This window comes from Equus przewalskii, chromosome 9 (assembly GCF_037783145.1).
Source record: "Equus przewalskii isolate Varuska chromosome 9, EquPr2, whole genome shotgun sequence".
In the NCBI taxonomy this organism is placed as follows: Eukaryota; Metazoa; Chordata; class Mammalia; order Perissodactyla; family Equidae; genus Equus; species Equus przewalskii.
The window spans coordinates 24,117,056-24,135,636 of NC_091839.1; the positions used below are offsets into that span (position 1 = coordinate 24,117,056).

Consider the following 18,581-nt stretch of genomic DNA (forward strand, 5'->3'; position numbering starts at 1 on the left):
ATGCTCACGGACACACAAACACACAGAAGTACACGCTCTGATCCAGCTCCACTTCCTGCCCGTGAACATCTGGACACGGTCAAGCTCTGGTGGTTAATCCTCCTCACACACACATGTACGTGCAGAAATAGGCACTAACAACCCTGACACAAGCAGCTACACTCACTCCCAGGCACAACCACAAACTCACACCCAGAGCCAGCGCCTCGTGTCATCGCACATGGGGACCGTTTTTCTGCCATCCTTTCTGTCTCTCTCTTTCTCTCTGTGTGTCTCTCTCTGTCTCTCCCTCCCTCCATCTCTCTCTCTGTCTCTCCCTCCCTCCATCTCTCTCTCTGTCTCTCCCTCCCTCCATCTCTCTCTCTGTCTCTCCCTCCCTCCCTCTCTCTGTCTCTCCCTCCCTCTTGCTCACTCTCCTGCTCCATCCCTCCTCCACAGCACACTCTCCCGTGCACACACAGGAACACACCATCCTTCTCTTTCCCAGCTGACAGACCAGCAGCATCACGGGGACCTCAGTGCCAGACGGACTTTATTTGCAGAGAACGGCCGGGCTGAGAGAAGAGAAAGCACATTATCAAGAGGGCGGTGGCCCAGCATGTGGGAGGAAGAGAAAGGGTAGAGGGGGCGAGTGGCACCCAGCAAGAGAGAAGAGGAGGAGGGATGCGGAGGGAGGCGGCGCAAAACCAGCTGGGCTGGGCTACTGAACAAGCATTTACTGACCACCCACTCAGGGCCGGGGTGGCTCAGCCACGGAGGGAGGACTCGTCAGAGAAGAGGACAGGCCGGGACGCTGCCCCCACAAGCTCACATTCCTGCAGGACCCGCAAAATGACCCCGCTGAATAAACTGCGCAGCGGGCAGAGAGGGAGTGACCCCGAGGAAGGGAGAGGAGAGCCCAGGTGGTTGGGGTGCCAGGGGGGCGGCTGAGGAGTAGGGTCCACAGGAGGTGAGGGAAGGAGCCAAGAGACTGCAGGCAGGGGCCCTGGGGAGGAGGGGACAGTGGGGTAGCCACCCAGTTCCCAGTGGCCTCACAGCCCAAGGGAGGGAGACAGTCCACTGACTGGGAGACACCCAAGACGAAAAGGGGGAAATAATGAAACAGAGATGAAAATAGGCAGAAAGAGGCCAAAAGCCACCATGTGAGCACCGAGGAGGCCTCAGGATGTGGCCCCGGCTCCCCTTGCGAGTCTCCTGGGCGAGTGGGCCTGGGCCGGCCCGGCCTCCTCACTCTCTGTCCTCTTCGTCCCCGGTGTACACCTCCTCTGCCTCCCCCTCACGCTGCCGCCAGGGCCGCCCCAGGTAGCCCCGCACGGAGCTCACAGGGCTCCTCTTTCGGGGCTGAGGGTCCAGCAGCCCCCAGAGCAGAGTGTCGGCCACGGGCGTCAGGCCGCGCCAGGGCTGTGGCCTGTCCTCAGGCTGGCCCGAGGCCTGCCAGATGACGAAGTCCTCATAGAAGGGGTCGGCCTCGGCCAGGGGCTGGTCCCAGGGAAAGTAGCCGGTGAGAAGGCAGAAGAGCAGGACGCCCAGAGCCCAGGCGTCCAGGGCGGGCTGGATGGGCAGGCCCTCGGGGAGGGGCGGGGGGCCGCAGAGCTCCGGGGCCGTGTAGGGGATGGGTGGCCCGGCTAGGCGGAGCAGAGTCCCACGGGGCCGCGTGTGGCCGAAGTCGGTCAGCTTGACCTGCTGGCAGGCCAGGTCGCACACCAGCACGTTCTCCGGCTTGAGGTCCCGGTACACCAGGCCGTGTGAGTGAATGTGCTCCAGGGCCGAGGCCAGCTGGGCTGCGCAGCGCTGGGCTGCTGCCTGCGGGAGGCCCACCTGTGGGGGAGAGGCGTCAGGGCCTGCGAGCCCCCGACCCCAGCCAGCCAGCAGGGGCCTGGGGCCATACAGCTTCTCCTCAGCCCCAGGGAGCAGTCCCAGGAGAGTGAAGGACCTCAAATAGGTGGCCCCACGGAGGCCCAATGAGGACCAGTGTGACCCCATGAGGCCCAGTGAAGCCCAGTGAGCCAGGGTGAGGCCTAGTGTGACCCAGTGAGGTCTGTGTGCCCTAGTGAGGACCCCATGAGACCCAGTGAGCCCCAATGAGGTCTAGTGTGACCTGTGAGGCCCGGTGAGGCCGTAGGACCCCCTGAGGCCCAATGTGCCAGGGAGAGGCCTACTGTGACCTTGTGAGGCTGCAAGCCCCAGTAAGGCCTAGTGTGGCCCCATGAAGCCTAATGAGGCCTAGTGTGACCTTACGGGGCCCAGTGAACCAGAGTGAGGCCTAATATGACCTTATGGGGCCTGTGAGCCCCACGGGATCTAGTGTCACCCCATGAGGGCTGATGAATCTTGTAGGGTGTAGTGCTGGTCCTGTGGTGTCAGTGGACCCCAGAGAGGACTAACAATTCTGTGAGACCTACCTGCCCAGTGAGGGGCTCTGGGGGGCTATGTGAGGCCTGGTGAGGCCCAACGCAGTGGGTGTGGTTCCTGAGGCCCAGGTCGCTCATGGGCGTCTCTGTGAGACCCCATGAGGCTCTCAGAGGCCTGCTCACGACCCGCCTACTCACCTTGGGCTGGATGAAGGCGATGAGGTCCCCATGCAGGACAGGCTCCGTCAAGAAGCTGTAGGAGTTGGCTGACTCGATGCCAATGCCGTAGGCCGCTACGATGGCCGGATGCGTGCCCAGCGAGAGGCCCACACAGAACTCATAGAGGAAGGCGCGGAGGGAAGTGGAGGCCTTCGGGAGCTGCTTCAGGGCCATGGGCGTGCCTGGGGGCAGCAGGGGCAGGTGTGGGAGGGGTGCCAGGGCCACGGGTCGCCCTTGTGGCCCCTCAACCTGGACTCTCCCATAAGCCCCCTCCTCCTCCTCCCACCCCTGCGTCTCTACCAAGGCCACCCTGAAAACAGCATGGCGACCAAAACACCACTGGTCCCAATAATAATTAGTAATAATAATAACTGCATTTAGTGAGTTTCTACCCTGCTCCCTTACGTCTGCCGTCTTAGAGCGAATGGAAGGATACTGCGAAAACTGAACTCAGAACCTCCAATGGCCCAGTTTGGTCCATTGTTCCTGCAAACCCATGCCAAAAAGCCATGTTTCAGGCAATTGAGGAAAAGACAGCCTGCACTAGGTATGAGGCCCAATTAAGGAATTATTACCAGTTTTGTCATGTGTGGAAAGGAAGCCCCCCAAAGGCAGGAACTCTGGTTTCTTCAATTTCTTTAGTCACCAGTGGCCAGGGCCCAAGCTCGCCCATCAGGAGGTCGTGTGTGACAGAGAGAGGTCACCTCCTTCCCTGAAATGCTGACCTTTCCCCTTTCACCCCAGCAGGACGCAGCATGGCTTCTTTTAAGCGTCTACAATGCCCCGGATCCCGGCCATCAGGGCACAGGCCGCCTCTGTCTTGATGCTCTCTGTCCTCTGCGCTCCCCACCATTCCGTGAGCCCCTCACGGGCGGCTGCATCTTCAGGCCCCAGCAGCACCCAGCGCAGGGCCGGGCGTTCGGGAGGCCTCCAGACGTATCAAGCGAAGCACGAGTGGACGCGGCCCCCGTACGACGCCTCCGCCCCCCGGCCTCACTCTGCCTCCGAGTTATGTGATGACCCGGGTCTGGATCTCTCTCTGTTTGCATCTCTCGACTATTCTGGGCTGAATTGTGTCCCCTCAAATTCATATGCTGAAGTCCTCACCCCCAGTGTCACAGAATAAGACTGTATTTGGAGATAGGTTTTTTTTTGGGGGGGCGGGGTTTGGTGAGGAAGATTGTCCCTGAGCTAACATCTGTGGCAACCCTCCTCTATTTTGTATGTGGGACGCTGCCATAGCATGGCTTGGCGAGGGGTGTGTAGGTCCGTACCCAAGATCTGAACCTGCGAACCCTGGACCACCGAAGCAGAATGTGCGAACTTAACTGCTGCACCACTGGGCTGGCCCCAGAGATAGGGTTTTGAAAGAGGTAAAACGAGGTCACTGGGGTGGACCTTTGTCCATATGACTGGTGTCCTTATGAAAAGAGGAAATCTGGACACAGACATGCACATGGGGAAGACCTTGTAAGGACACAGGGAGAAGGTGGTCACCTACAAGCCACGGAGAGAGGCCTCAGGAGAAACCAACCCTGCTGACGCCTCGGTCTCGGACGTGCAGCCTCCAGGACTGTGAGAGAACCCACTCCTGTTGTTTAAGCTGCCCCGCCTGTGGGCTCCGTCATGGCGGCCGTAGCAAATTAACACACCCTTTCTCCCGATGCACACCGGGAGCTCCTGCTTGCAGGCAGGGCTGACAGATTCATCTCTGGGTCCCCAGCATGACCCAGGCCAGGTCTGAGTGCCCTGGTGGCTGCGGAAGGTGTGTCCTGAACTGATGCTGACTCTGAGTTCCACCAGTAGTGTCCCTGCTTCGTGGGAAGGACGGAGGGTGTGTGCAGGCTTGACAGAAAGGCACGAGACTGGGGCTTGGGGAACATGTCCTGCACACCCGCTGTGCACCGGCCTTGCAGACAGCATGGCCCTGAATCAGCCCCATGGTGACCACTAAGCCGCCACATGTGAGGGCCATGAGGGGGGACTCTGTCTTGTTCCCCATTGTCCCCAGCCAACAGAGCCTTTGACATATGCTCAGAGAATCACAGTTCTTTCAGAGAAAGGATCGTCACCCACATTTTCAAAGTGGGAAGCTGAGGCTCAGAGAGGTGAGGGGAGTTCCCAAGAACACACAGCCAGAAGGGGCAGAGGCACGACTTGATTCAGGTTTGCAGCAGACCCCCCAGCCTTGATGAGTTTCCTCCTGGGCCCAGGCCACCGCCCTCTGCACTTTCCACCTCTGTTCCCAGGCTCTGGTACCTTTCTTTTTTTTTTTTTGAGGAAGATTAGCCCTAAGCTAACTACTGCCAATCCTCCTTTTTTTGCCGAGGAAGACTGGCCCTGAGCTAACATCCGTGACCATCTTCCTCTACTTTATCTGTGGGATGCCTGCCACAGCATGGTGTGCCAAGCAGTGCCACGTCCGCACCTGGGATCTGAACCGGTGAACCCCGGGCCACCAAGAAGCGGAACATGCGAACTTAACCCCTGCGCCACTCAGCCTGCCCCGACCCTGGTACCTTTCTGACGGTGGTTGACCAACAGGACCCGGCCAAAGCGGCCCTGGCCTAGGGGTCGCACTTGCTGGTAGAGCTCATCCACTTCGGCTCGCACCAGGGTCTGGGTGCTAAGTGCCATCATGTCCTCCAGCGCCAGGGCTGCCTCCTGGCCCTGCCGGAGCTCCTCTGCTGTGAGGCCCCCCAGGTCCTCCTCAGTTCCATTCTCTGCAGCCCCCGCCGCCACCTGTTCCTCATCTGACTGTTTGCCGGGCATCTCTGCAAGGACAGAGGAGAGAAGGTGACCCAGGGCCCAGGGACCGCAAGACCAGGGCCCATGGGAGGAGGGGCTGGGGGCCCGGGCTCCTGGGTCTGAGAGAGGAGGGGCTGGGGGCTCAGTGGCACTTGCCATTGTGACTCAGTTTCCCTCTTCATTAGAGGCATCTGAGGAGTGGAGAGACTAGTCAGTTGCTGGTTGGGGTGAGGTCAAGCCTGAAGTCACAGATGTCCCTTGCCCCCGCCCCCACATCCCTGGGCCAACTGATGGCCCAAGGGTGAAAGATGAACCAGATAACTTGAGACACCCCCCACCTTGTTTCCAAAGCAAACAGACTTGGGCCCTGGGGGTGGGTGAGTAGCTTCTGTCTCCAAAGAGCAAACAGGTGCTCTCTGCCCCCAGAGGCCAGAGAGGGCGGTTGGCCACACTAGCCTGAGGCAACGCCTGGGCCTGGATGGGGGCAAGCACTTGGGAGCGGTCACCAAGCCCTTGAGAGGCCTATGGTCCAACTCTTACAACCCCCACACCTCCTCCCTCAGAACCAGGGGTCTGGGCCCCCAGGCCCTCCTCCCTCAGACCCAGGGGTCCAGGTCCCCAGCCCCTCCTCCCTCAGACCCAGGAATCCAGGCCCCCAGCCCCTCCTCCCTCACACTCAGGAGTTCGGTCCCCCAGCCCACCACTCTCCTGGAACCTTATACAACTCACACATCTAGTGACCCCCAGAATATGTGTCCCTAACACTCAACCACTCTACAGCCTCAAGGTCCAGCTCCTGCTCCCCTTAGGGACCCAGGTCTCTGACCACCTGCCTGGATTCACTCTCAGGTGCTGCCCACCTCAGGCCGTTTAACCTTTGTCTCCTCCTCACCTGGGTTTCGACCTCCAGACCTCACCTTCTTCAAGGCTTGCCTGACCCTTCGCTGCCTGCTGTGGTCAGTGCCCGGCACTTAGAGCCCATGCCAGCAGAGGCCTGCCCAGGAGCAAGACCCCGCCCCCACCTAGGGGTCCCAAGCCCCGCCCTTGGCCCCGCCCCTTATACCCCACTCGGGGCAGAGCGACATCTTGCGTTGACTCCTAGAACTGGCTGTGGCCAGACAAATGTCCCAGTCCCAGGAGCTGGGTTCCTCCTCCCTCAGACCCAGGAGTCCAGGCCCCCAGCCCCTCCTCCCTCAGACCCAGGAGTCCAGGCCCCCAGCCCCTCCTCCCTCAGACCCAGGAGTCCAGGCCCCCAGCCCCTCCTCCCTCAGACCCAGGAGTCCAGGCCCCCAGCCCCTCCTCCCGCAGACCCAGGAGTCGAGGCCCCCTGTACAGGATGAAATCATTTTCTAGCTGGCCCTTGCCTTGACCCCACCAAACTGCCCAATCAATGCTCCATTGACAGGTCAGACGCAAGTGTTCCATAAGGGATGTCCAGGGGACAAGACACTGGGGTCCTGTTTGGGGAAAGGATGAGACAACGAGATTCCAGAACGATGCAGTGAGAGATGATCTCAGACTTGGGGCGGAGGGGAAGCAGGTGGTGGAGCAACTGGGAAGAGGGGCTTGAGGGGAGAGGGAGAAGGGAGGGCGGCCCATGTTCTGGGTTTGTAGACTTCAATGGAGGGGGGCTGCTGGGCAAGGACTCCCAGCTCTGAGGGAGGAGGGCCTGGGGGCCTGGACCCCTGGGTCTGAGGGAGGAGGCTAGGGGTATAGAGGGCCTGCACTCACCCCTCATGTTTACAGGGAGATGACTGATGTGAACTCATTTGGTTCTTTTTAAATAAGCTTTTTATTTCAGAATAGGTTTAGGTTTATAAAACCACGGCAGAGACCATGCTGAGAGCTCTGGGTCTCCTCACCCAGCTCCTCGCAGGTGACTATCTCATGCAGCCAGTGGGACATTTGTCCAAACTAAGAAATTCACCATCAAATGCTGGGCTCTTCTGGTTTCACCCGTGCTTCCAGCCACAGCCTTTTTCTGTCCCAGCGTCCAACCCAGAGACCAGGTGGCACTTAATGAACTCGCTTTTTTACCTCGAGAAAGCAGGTAGGGCAGATCCCTGTGGAGGAAGCACAGTTCCCCATTTCTGACCCTGTGCCAGGTGATGGGAACATGGTGTGGGACCCACGCAGCCCCTGTCCCACAGGCAGGAAGCACCACAAGTCAGGGGCACCCGTGCTGTGATGGCGGTGGCACAGGGCGATATGAGATGCATCCAAATCAGCCGAGGCCCCCAGCACAGATGGGTCTGAGGGGCACAGGGAGCTGGGACAATCACACGCCGTGTGCTCTGTGCTCTCAGCAAGTGGGTAGGTACAGGGTGCCTGCCATGTGGGAGCAGAACCTAAAAGCATGTGGAAATGAGAAAGACCATGTCCAGTCTGGACAGCCTGAGAGCGGAGATGGAAAAAAGATGGAGACATGGATCACTCAGATACGCATTCCTGACATGGCGGGAGAGGGGGTGGGGGCGGGGCCAATTTCTGGAGGCACGGAGCCGTGAGGAAGGTGTGCTCAGGGGACGACACAGGATGTGCAAACATCTGCAAGTGGGAGAGTGCACATGCGTGTATGTGCATGTATGCGTGTGTGCATGTGTATGTGTGTGCACGTGCATGTGTGTGCATGTATGTGTGTGCACATGTGCGTGTGTGTGTGTGTGTGCATGTGTGTGTAAATTTAGGTCCAGAAAGGATGAGTGACTCCCCAGTCATCCAGAGCCCAGGGAAACGGGAGAGGCAGAGGGCAAGGTTTCCATAGTGTTGGATCCTGAAAGCCCAAATTTGGTGCTACGGACAGCGGGAGTCGTCCAAGGTCTTGGAAGAGAGGGGTGACTCTATCAGAACTCCATGATGAGCACTCAACATGTTCCTGCAGTGCGGAAATGCATCTGTAGGGGGAACAGCGCCTTCACTCAAGAAGACACATTCTGGGCAGAAGGAAGAGGAAAGGTTCTTGAGGGAGGAGGGGACTAAGACCCCTGGGTTTGACTGGGGAGGGGCAGGGGGTCTGGGACTCCGGGGTCCTCAGTCAAGAGGGGAATTGTGTATCCCAGTCCAGCCTTCAGTAGGGAGAGATGCAATGTGTTCCATTTCTGTCCTCTTGGGAGCAGCTGTCTTCCTATCCAGGTGGCCATGGGGCTGGGGGAGGGGACTTTGGCCGAGGCTCTGGCCACCTGTCTCAGCCACCTGGTCAGGGAGCTCCCCCATCTGTCCCCATCATCCTGCCACCTTTGTCGTCGTCCTCCTCCTCCTCCTCTGTCCACTCCTCCAGGCTTGCTGCCCCCTCCTCTTCCTCCTCCCCATTCTCACTGGACATACTCCCCAAGCCCCCAGGTCCCTCTCTGTTCCTCTCCAACCCCCAATCATCCCCCAAGAAGTCCAGGACAGCCAGTGGGGGGCTCCTAGTCTCAGGATCCAGGTCCAGAAGCCCCTGAAGCAATGCCAGAGCTGGGGATGCAAACTGGTCCCAAGGGGGTGGTGGTTGAGCTGGCTGGGGCCTGCTGGTCATCCAGCCAGCAAAGGCCTCGAACTCGGGGTCAGGGGCCAGTGCCACTTCCCAAGGGAAGCAGGCAGTGGCAGCACAGAAGAGAAGCACTCCCAGGCCCCAGGAGTCCACTGCTGGTCGCAGGGGCAGGGTGTCTGGTGGCAGCAGGAGGCAGAGCTCAGGTGGAGCAGAGGGCAGAGGCCCTGGGGGGGCAGGGGTTGGACTGCCCTCAGGCCGAGTCAGACCCAGGTCACCGAGGGCCACACGGCTGCAGACAGGGTCAAAGACCAGCACGTTGTCTGGCTTGACGTCTGCGTGGACCAGCCCCCGGCCGTGGAGGAAGTCCAGGGCTCCGGCCAGCTGGGCCACCACCCGCTTCACCAGCAGCTCTGGGAGGCCCTGGGGTCAAGGAGAGAGGGTGAAGGTCAGGGTGCCCTGGTTCCTTCTCAATTTTGCTTCTTGGCGTTCAAGAACCCAGAAGCCCAGAACAGTGGCTACCTCTAGTGGCCCCATGACATCCCCCCAACACCTCCAGATCATCCTCAACCACAACCTGCACCCACATCTGTACTCCCATAGATCAACCCCCGGCTATCTTCCTCACTGGAACCCCAAACCTAACCAGAAGCTCTTGCAGCTTCCGTCAAACTTTCCCCTAACCCTAATAAATCATGCCCACTCCTTATATTTCTTATCTCCTCTAAACTGACCACCCAGATGGCCAGTGAGAACCCAAATCCCGTACTTAATTCCAATCTTAGCCCATACTAATTTAGATCCCGTCTCTAGCTCAGACCTTGTTCTAAAGTCCTACTGTTTACTTCATCAATCGATTGATAAATCTATTCATCCATCAAACCAGCCATCCATCCAACAGTCTATACAGCAGTGTTTCCACTTGACATCCATTCCACCAGCCAGTCAGCAATCCAATAATTTATTCAGTTATTTAATATCCAACATCCATCCATTCATCCCTCCTTGCTTCCTTCCATCCCTCCATCCACCCATCCATCCATCCAACCACCTTCCCTCCACTCATGCATGTATCCATCCATCCAACCATTCACCTGTCCATCCCTCCATCCACCCATCCGTCCATCCAACCACCTTTCCTCCACTCATCCGTCCATCCACCCATCCATCCATCCAACCACCTTTCCTCCACTCATTCATCCATCCACCCATCCATCCATCCAACCACCTTTCCTCCACTCATCCATCCATCCATCCATCCATCCCTCTTTCTCCCACCCTCCCTTTCTTCTGTTTATCCTCAATCCTGTCTCAAATCCAAAGTCTATTCCTAAAGATGGCCCCACCCTAATCTTCAAACTCAAGAACCCCCAGAATCTCATGGATTCACTCCCGACGTAGTTTCCTTTCTGGAGGGGACCTCATTACAGCCCATCTCCAGCCCAATCTATATACATATCCGCAACCATCTCTGCAAACCCATCCACGCTCTTCTCCACACACGTTACCAATCTATGATCGACCCTAAGCTCAACCCACTCAACTCCACCCATGCTCACACTCCCAATCCTAATGCTAATGAAAATCTCAGCTCTGTCTCCATCCGGACCCCAATCCCATCCCCACTCCCTTCATCAGACCTCACCCATCCTCAACCCCAACCCCAGCTCCCCACCCCTGCAAGCTTGTGTTTGGATGGTTGGATGGATTAGGGTTAGAGTTAGGCATGGAACTGCATTGAGAATTAGAAATCAGGAGGGCGTTTTGGGGCTTCGGGTGGAGCTGGGTTGAAGACTGATTTGAGGGTCAGTGTTGGAGATAGAAATGGGGTGAGGGACAGAGTTGGACATGGGATAAGCAGTCCCAACCTTTGTCGCCCCCAGCCTCACCCGTTCCTGCAGCATCCCGCTGAGATCCCCAAAGGGTGCAAACTCCTGAGCAAAGACAAAGTGTCGGGGGGTCTGCAGGGGTCCCGCCAGGGTCTGGAGCAGGCCTGGGTGTGCCGAGACGCAGCGGCCCACACAGAACTCTCTTAGGAAGGTAGTTCTCAGGACCGAGTCCCGAGGCAGGAGCTTCAGAGCCACAGCTGGACCTACCAGGGAGATGGGAACAGAAGGGAACTCAAGGTGCTCTGATCTTACTGTGGGGCCTTAGGCAAGCCGCTTAACCTCTCTGAGCCTCAGACATCTCATGTGTAAAATAAGAGGGGCAGGGCATAGTGTCTGACCTCTCTGTGCTTCCAGTTTCTCCTTGTGTGAAGTGGGGGTTGGAGGCCACCTTCCCTGAGGACACTTCCTGCTCTGCTGTGTGGCCTTGCACAGCTGCCTTACCCTCTCTGGGCCTCAGTTTCCTCTCACATAAAGTCGGGGATGTGGTGACCTGGATTCCAATCCAAGCTGTGCTCCTGCCTTGCTGTGTGACCTCAGACAAGTCTCTTACTCTCTCTGGGTGAGCTCTGTTTCTTGAAAGATCACAGCGCTCTTAACTTTCTGAGAGCCCCCAACAAGAAGGGTCCCCAACAGCTCCACCTGGGGATGCTCCTTGTCTTGGTGGCTTCTGAGACCCTATTATGAGGAAGTCCTGGAGTCTGCCCTTTAGTGGCTGAACTCACCCCCTTGGCGAGGCCGGGCAAGGAGCACGCGGCCATAGGAGCCAGAGCCGAGCTCTCGGATGAGGCGATACTGGAGACGCAGATTTCTCACTGGGGTCACCCTGGTGGCCGTCAGCTCCACGAGCCGTTGGAGGGCTGTGGCTGTGTCCTCCTGCAGGAGAGGGACAGAGGTGGGGAGGGGGTGAGTCTGGGGCCCACTGAGAGCAGCACAGGAGATTAGAGGCCCAGCCCAGGGCTGAGATGGGGGACCAGGGGACGGGGTCACTGTCCCCAGAGAGGAGGATGAGTCACAATGACTCACCCAGCCTCGGGCCACCTGTTTTTATGTCCTGGCGGGGTTTGGGGTGATTGTCTCAGAGAGCCCGCCCACCACCATCTGTGGGAGCCACCAGAAGCCCCCAGCTCCAACTGGGGCCACATCCTCAGCCCACGCAATTCCCCACTCCGCCCGTCCCGCTCTGGGTCCTGCTCTCTCCCTGTGCTTCCCATTCTTTGTGTCTGAGTCCGTTTCTCTGGGGACCTCGGTCTTGCTGTGTCTCCTCGGGTTTGCGTTATTCTGGGTCTTTGATGCTTCTCTGTTTCCTGTCTCTTCCATTTTTCTCTCTGTGTCTGCTCCCTGCCCCTCTCCATCTCTATCTCTGACTCCATTTTTCTGCATTTCTGCCTCTCTCTGTCTCTTTCTCCCCTGGCTCCCATCTCTCACCTCTGGGTCCCCATCCTCGTGGTTCTCGGGGTCCCTGAGCTCCATCTCAGGATCACCTGGTGTCGGCTGGCCCTTGGGCAAGCACCCTTTGTCTGGGCTCCCCAAAAAGCAACAAGCTCACCCGAGCCCCACTGCACCCCACGGGGCCTCGCTCAGCAGAGCTAAGGTCTAGGAGCTCGTCTGAAAGGGTCTGCCTCGGTCTCCCTATGTGTCTGTCAGAGTTGAAAGATTTCCCTGACTTTGTGTGCCCAACTCCTCCCCTCTCTCTTTCCCTCTCTGGGTCTCTTCGTCCCTCTCTGTATTACCCTGTTGATTTCGTTTGCTCCCTCTCACCCCTTCTTCTCCTCTGTACCCTCCCTCAGTCTCTTCTGTGTGATTATCTTTCTTTCGGTCTCTCTCCACTGCCCTCCGTCTCTGTCTTGTTCTTGTTCTAGCTCTCGGGTCCCCAGGCTGGGTCTTCCTGTCCTGTCTCTGTTGGTCCCTGGCTTCTCTCTCTCGTCCCCACGCTGTTCCCACTGTTGTTGCCCGTCTGTCATTCAGGATATCCCGCACTCTGCTCCCCCTCCCCCCTTTCTCTGTTTCTCCCTTTCCCCCCTCTGCCTCACTCTGGTCTGCTCTTCCCAGTGTCTCTCCGTCTCTCTCCTCCTGTCTTTGTTCCTGACTTTCTCTCAGAGCCTTTTGTCCCTCCCTTTCTCTGGGCCCGGGACAGGGGTGTGTGTGACAGCTCAGAGACATCCTGTCCCCCCCATACCCCTCCCTCACCCCCTCTGACCCGCTGCCCCCCTCCCTCCCCCTTCCAAACTTAGACCAGCTTGGACTCTGGGCTCTGGTCCCAGGACAGAGGGGACAAAACATATTGTGAACCCCCCAGGGCTGGGCCTGAGCGCAGTGGGAACTGGGGGGACAGGTCCCTTCACATACCTTACCTGGGATGGCAGACCCACAGCTCTGCTCATTCCACCTTCCTCCTTGGGCTGGGAGTCCTGGCCTCCAGGAACAAGGAGACCATTCCCAAAGTCCTGCTCCTTAATACTGAGAGTCCAGACCCCAGCCCCTCCTCCCTCAGACCCAGGAGTCCAGGCCCCCAGCCCCTCCTCCTTCAGACCCAGGAGTCCAGGCCCTCAGCCCCTTCTCCCTCAGACCCAGGGGTCCAGGCCCCAGCCCCTCCTCCCTCAGACCCAGGATCTCTAATGGCCGAGCGATGTCCTGGGGAAAAAAGCTTCTTTCATGTATTCGGCACTGCTCTGAGCTGACTCTGTGCAGAAGGGTGGGGGGGCTTTCCACTGGATCCTCCTCGCCACCTCAAAAGGGTGAGGATTTATCCCCAGTTTACAGAGCAGGAAACTGAGGTTCCCAGAGACCGATCTCCTTACATAAGGTTGGAGTGGGAGGAGGTGTTGGCAGGCTCTGGGCCAGCTCTGAGTGACTCACAGCCCTGCCGCCTGCCCCACCACTACTACAACCTGCTATTAATAAAAACACAGCAACGACAGTCTCGGAGACTCTGGAAGGATCCCGGGAAACTGGCTACGATGTTGCCCCTGGAAACCCCGGCAGGGCCGGGGCGGGGTGGGGGGGGGGGTGGTCAGAGGGAGAACTTCCTTTGCTCTTTGACTTTTTGAGGTTTGATTGTGAAAAGTTGCAAACATGCAGAAAAGTTGAAAGGATGCCGTGGGGAGCACCCTTCAACCCATTGACCAGACTTCAAAAACGCTGACTTTTTGCCATATTCACTTTAGCTTTGTTTGCTTTGGGGGAAATGAAGTATTTAAAGTAAATTACAGACTGTGGAAACCCTTTTGCGTGAAATGATATGCTACTTGGTGTTTGCTTTCAAATACTCCAGCCAAAGAAAACGAAAGTTGGCGGGGTGGGGGGTGGGGGGGCGTTGTTAATTGAGAACAAGGGGGTTTCTTTTACTCTTTATTTTTGGTCGTGCTGGCAATTTTCCCTCATAAAAAGCTAAAAATGATAAAATAAGGTACTGACACCATGATAACTTGTGCCCCAATGCTTGGGTTTATGTCTCTATAAAAGGAAAATTTCCAGCTCAACCGTGTTATTAATCACATCTATCGGCATTAACGATAATTCCTTAAAATGGGCAATTTCCTTAGAATCAGCTAATACCCAAACCGCATTCAATTTTTCCCAATTTTTCCAAATAAGTCCTCTGCTGCTGCTTTACTTGAGTCCGTAATCAATGTCAGCCCACAGCTTTGGGGGAACTTTTTATCGCTGTGTCTTTTGTATTATTTCAATTTGTCCCACAGCACGTGTTACCTCCTCAAAAAAAAAAAAAAAAAAAGATGAAATAACGCAATGATGACTATTTATTCAATGCTTATTCGGTGCCAGGCCCTGGACCTTTTGAAAAAAAAAAAATTCATTCAAGACTTTGTGGAGTCTTGCCTGAAGCCCTGGGCCAGTGAAGGATGGTTTCCAATTTGCTGATGGAAAAACTGAGGCACAGAGATGTGGAGGCACGGACCAGCAGCCAGCGAGAGGCAGAGCCAGGATTCCCGAGCATCTGGGGACTCCAGGCTGCTCTCTGTCCCCTGCCCAGGCAGCTTGCGTGAAGCAGATCCCCCGGTGGCCGGCTGGAGCTGAGTTCCTCCCCTGGGGCCGTGGCGTGTGCAGGGGGCCTTCGGGGACTGCAGAGCAGCTGCTGCGCTGGAGCCCAAAGGTCAGGCTGCAAAGCCAGCCACCTGGGTCCCCCGCGTGGAGGGTGAGGGGCACGCTGCAGGCCTTCCGCCCTCCCCAGCACCCCTCCCTCCCCCCAGAGGCTCACTGATGATCCGGGGAGCTTTGCACCTCCCCATTTAGCAACGCTGCCCGGCGGGGTCACCCGGAGTGACCTGCGGAGGCAGGTGTGGGTGGGGGAGGCTCCAGCCCTGGCCCTGGGGCGCACACACCCCTCATGAGAACTGCCCTCTGGGCCTCCTGCCTGTCCCCTCCTGTGTCCTTCCTGCCAGCCCCCAAGAGCTCCTCTCATGAGCCTCTCCTGGCTCTGTGCATGCTCTCCAACAAGTGTCCAACTGCCTCTGTGCCTCAGTTTCCTCCTAAGAAATGAGAGTAATTGCAGGTCCTGCTCAGAGTGTCATTGTTAAAGAAACATTGAACACCTATAATATATTATATATTTGTAATATATAATATATTGCATATATTATAATAATGAATGTAATATACATTACCTTATACATAATTATGCTATGTATTATGTATACTATATACTATCACATATTCCATATTATATTGTATATAGTAGAGTATACATCATAAATTATTTATATATTTTACATTTTTTCCAATATTTAATGAGTAAAACGTATACTGAAAGATCACATAAAAGTTAACTTATGCCTCAAAGATTGTGCAGCTGACAGCTTAACCCACCCGCCCTCCCACCCCGTCCTTGGGCAAAGAAAGAGATCAAAAGAAAAAGAAAGGAAAAGGAAACGATCACATTAAATTGATTTGTTTTGTCTGGAAAGATAAGATGGTAAACTAGTAAATTAAAATCTTGGCTCTGAATTGCTATCATGGTGCAGTCGACAGTACAGTGCTGAAGGCTGGGCTACCTTCATTCCTGTTTTCACAACAGTAATGCTATTTTTCTTTCTATTGCACCACGGAGCCCCTTTGTCCATATGTACATTGAATAAATACTGCTAAATAAAATAATGGATGAAAGCAGTAAACGAAGCACTCAGAATAAAATCATGGCTTGTCGATATGATTATTATCAACAAGCACTCTCATGGCGGTGTCTGCAGGCCAGCCGGTGCTCTGGGGTCTTTACACACCTGTACAGGAAGCTCATTTAATCCTCACAATCTACCTGTGATATGGGGACTATTATTTTCGAAGGCACAGACAGGTCACACGTGTCAACCATCATTGTCTCTGACCAGGTCACTCAGCAGCACAAACCCCTACTCTGGTTCCCTGGGCGATGGAATAATTCAGGGACGGACCCTCCAAAAATATCCTAAATAGTATAATGAGCACCTATGTGTCCATCACTGTTCAGTTGAACAGAACTTTTCAAATATAATTGGAACCCTCTGTGTACTCACCTCAGGCCAAATCCTTTCCTTTTCTCCCAGAGGTAACCACCATCGCCAACCACATGTTTGTTAGTCTTCATTTAAAAATAAACAACTTTTGCTACATACGTATGAATCTCTAACTGCTATAGAGTATCACCTTGCATGTTTTTAAATGTTGTATAAATAGCATCACCTCGGTGACCTTCTGCGGCTGGCTTTTGTCCTCACCAGCTCAACCCTGTGTTTGTGAGTTTCATCTGTGTTGTTACATCGAGCTCAGTTCTTTCCTTTGCAGAGATGTTGAATATTCTAGTGTATGGACATACTGTATTTTATGGGTACGTCCTTCTGAAGGTGGCTTTTTATGTTTCTGCAATATTGTGCTCTTTCAAGCAGGGGTGCAAACAATATTCTCATACGTGTCGCCTTGTGCTAAGTGAAAACGCTTTCTCCAGGGCTTTGGCCTCCAGGTGGAATTCCTGGGTGGGAAGAGAGAATATGCAGCTTTCTCAGAGCGTACCGCATGGCTCTCGAAGGCAGCTGTACCTGGCATCGGTGCTTAATTTTTAGTTTTTGTGTTCATAGGTCGCTTTGGGAATCTGAAAAAGCCATGGAGACTTGCACTGTCGGATACAGAAGCCACTAGCCAGGTGTGGCTCTCAAGCACCTGAAATGTGGCAGGTCTGAATTGAGAGGTACTGTGAGTGTAAAGTAGACTCCGGATGTCAAAGACTTAGCACGAAAAGGAGAACGCAAACTATCTCATTGACGATTTTTGTATTAATTACATGGTGATATCATAATGTTCTGGATACACAGTCAATCTCATCATTCACGAATTCCATATTTGTGAATTTCCCTACCCGATAAAATTTGTTTGTAACCCTCAAGTCAACAGTCACGGTGCTTTCACCGGCGTGCACAGGGCCGTGAAAAATGTGAGTCCCTGATGCGCACATTCCCAGCTGAGGTTCAACGAGGAGGCACTCTGCCTTCTCGTTGTCAGTGCTCATCCTGTAAACATGTCCTTTTTGGCAATCTAGTTAGTGCCGTGGTTGTTGCAGTATTGTGCTTTTTGTTGGTGATTTGGGGCTTCAAAATGGCCCCCAAGCGCAGTGCGTAAGTACCGTCCAGTGTGCCAATCGCAACAGGGCTGCGATGTGCCTCACAGGAAAAATAGGTGTTAGACAAGCTTCCTTTGGGCTTGAGGTATGGCCCTGTTGACCGTGAGCTCAAGGTTAGTGAATCAACAATATGTATTAAATAAGTTGTGTTTAAACAAACACACACACAACAAGGTTACTCATTGATCAATTGACATACATGTTGTGACCAGGCTGGCGGGATCCTGAACTCACACTTCCTTTAGAGGCGATGGTTCAGTGCCAGTGACTCAGTGTTCTCAAGACTTTAGAGACCGTAGCCACCGTGAATAAGGAGAATCGACTGTATTGAGTGTCGGGGATGACAAGAATACACTGTATCGAGTGAAATAAGACATACTATCAAAGTTATTTTCACCTTGTTTCTTTTTTACTTTTGTAAAAATGGAAACACACAATTTGGCAGACAACATTCGGGATTACAGACCCTGCTGGATCCCTCTTGTTGTCTAGACATCACGGACTAAGAACCATTGCATTCTCCACGTCCATGCGGCTGCAGGTGGAAGTCCTGGTCCCACCCTCTCCCGTGTGTCTCATCCCCCCAGCCTCTTCCCTACCTCCAGTCCTTTCCCCCTGGAGTGTCCCAACCTCGACCCAGAAAGGCATCTTTCTAACACTCAGAGACAACATTTGTCCCTCGCCTTCTCAATAGCCTCCCGTGGCTCCCCATTGCCCTTAGGAGAACGTCCAAGCTCCCCAGCCTGGCCTCTGAGCCCTTCTGGAGCTGGCACCTGATCTGTCTTATCTGCCGCCCCACCCCATCTCACCCGACACCCCAGTCACACGGAAGGACTCACAGTTCCCTGGGGCACTGGATTCTCTCTCCCTCTCCTCAGGAAATGTGTGTGGAACGAGACTGACGGATGGCCGAGTGAAGCGCGTCCGTAATAGCTTCCTAAATCCCGCGTGATTAACGATAATTATAGCTAGTATTTACTGAACTCTGTGTGTTACTAGCCCCTGCGCTAATCCTCGCAGCAGCCAGGGGAGGTAGGTCCTATTATTAGCTCCGTTTATAGTTGAGGGAAGGGAGACTGGCTGAGATGGAATCTCTTGCCCGGTGTCCCGCTGAGGCTGAACAGCAGAGTTGGGACCCAAACCCGGACAGTGGACGCTACCTGACACACCCCAGGCCTTTCTGCCGTGTGTAGATATTCCCAGGCCTGGCGCTCCAGGCAGATGCGTGTCCAGGTGGCTGACTTGTCTTGTTTCTGTTCAGATTCAACACACGTTTCCTGGGGCCTGAGCTGGGGGCAGAGACA

At 55.3% G+C, this 18,581-nt stretch overlaps 1 protein-coding gene across 9 annotated transcripts; it reads right to left on the reverse strand.

The window, feature by feature from the left end:
- Positions 1 to 515: 515 nt before the first annotated feature.
- Positions 516 to 18,232, reverse strand: LOC103555553 (serine/threonine-protein kinase SBK2). 9 transcript variants are annotated; one of them, XM_070633478.1, is made up of 5 exons: positions 18,117 to 18,232; positions 11,396 to 11,546; positions 5,090 to 5,344; positions 2,550 to 2,752; positions 516 to 1,818 (listed from the first exon to the last, which is right to left on the reverse strand). In XM_070633478.1, exons 3-5 carry the CDS (start codon positions 5,340 to 5,342, stop codon positions 1,228 to 1,230), a joined length of 1,047 nt encoding a protein of 348 aa, XP_070489579.1. In that variant the 5' UTR covers positions 5,343 to 5,344; positions 11,396 to 11,546; positions 18,117 to 18,232; the 3' UTR covers positions 516 to 1,227. The 9 variants fall into 9 exon arrangements, with proteins under 9 accessions (XP_070489579.1, XP_070489577.1, XP_070489580.1 ...); XM_070633476.1 differs by lacking the exon at positions 18,117 to 18,232 and adding an exon at positions 13,025 to 13,165; XM_070633479.1 differs by lacking the exon at positions 18,117 to 18,232 and adding an exon at positions 12,704 to 12,752.
- Between the last annotated feature and the right edge of the window lie 349 nt (positions 18,233 to 18,581).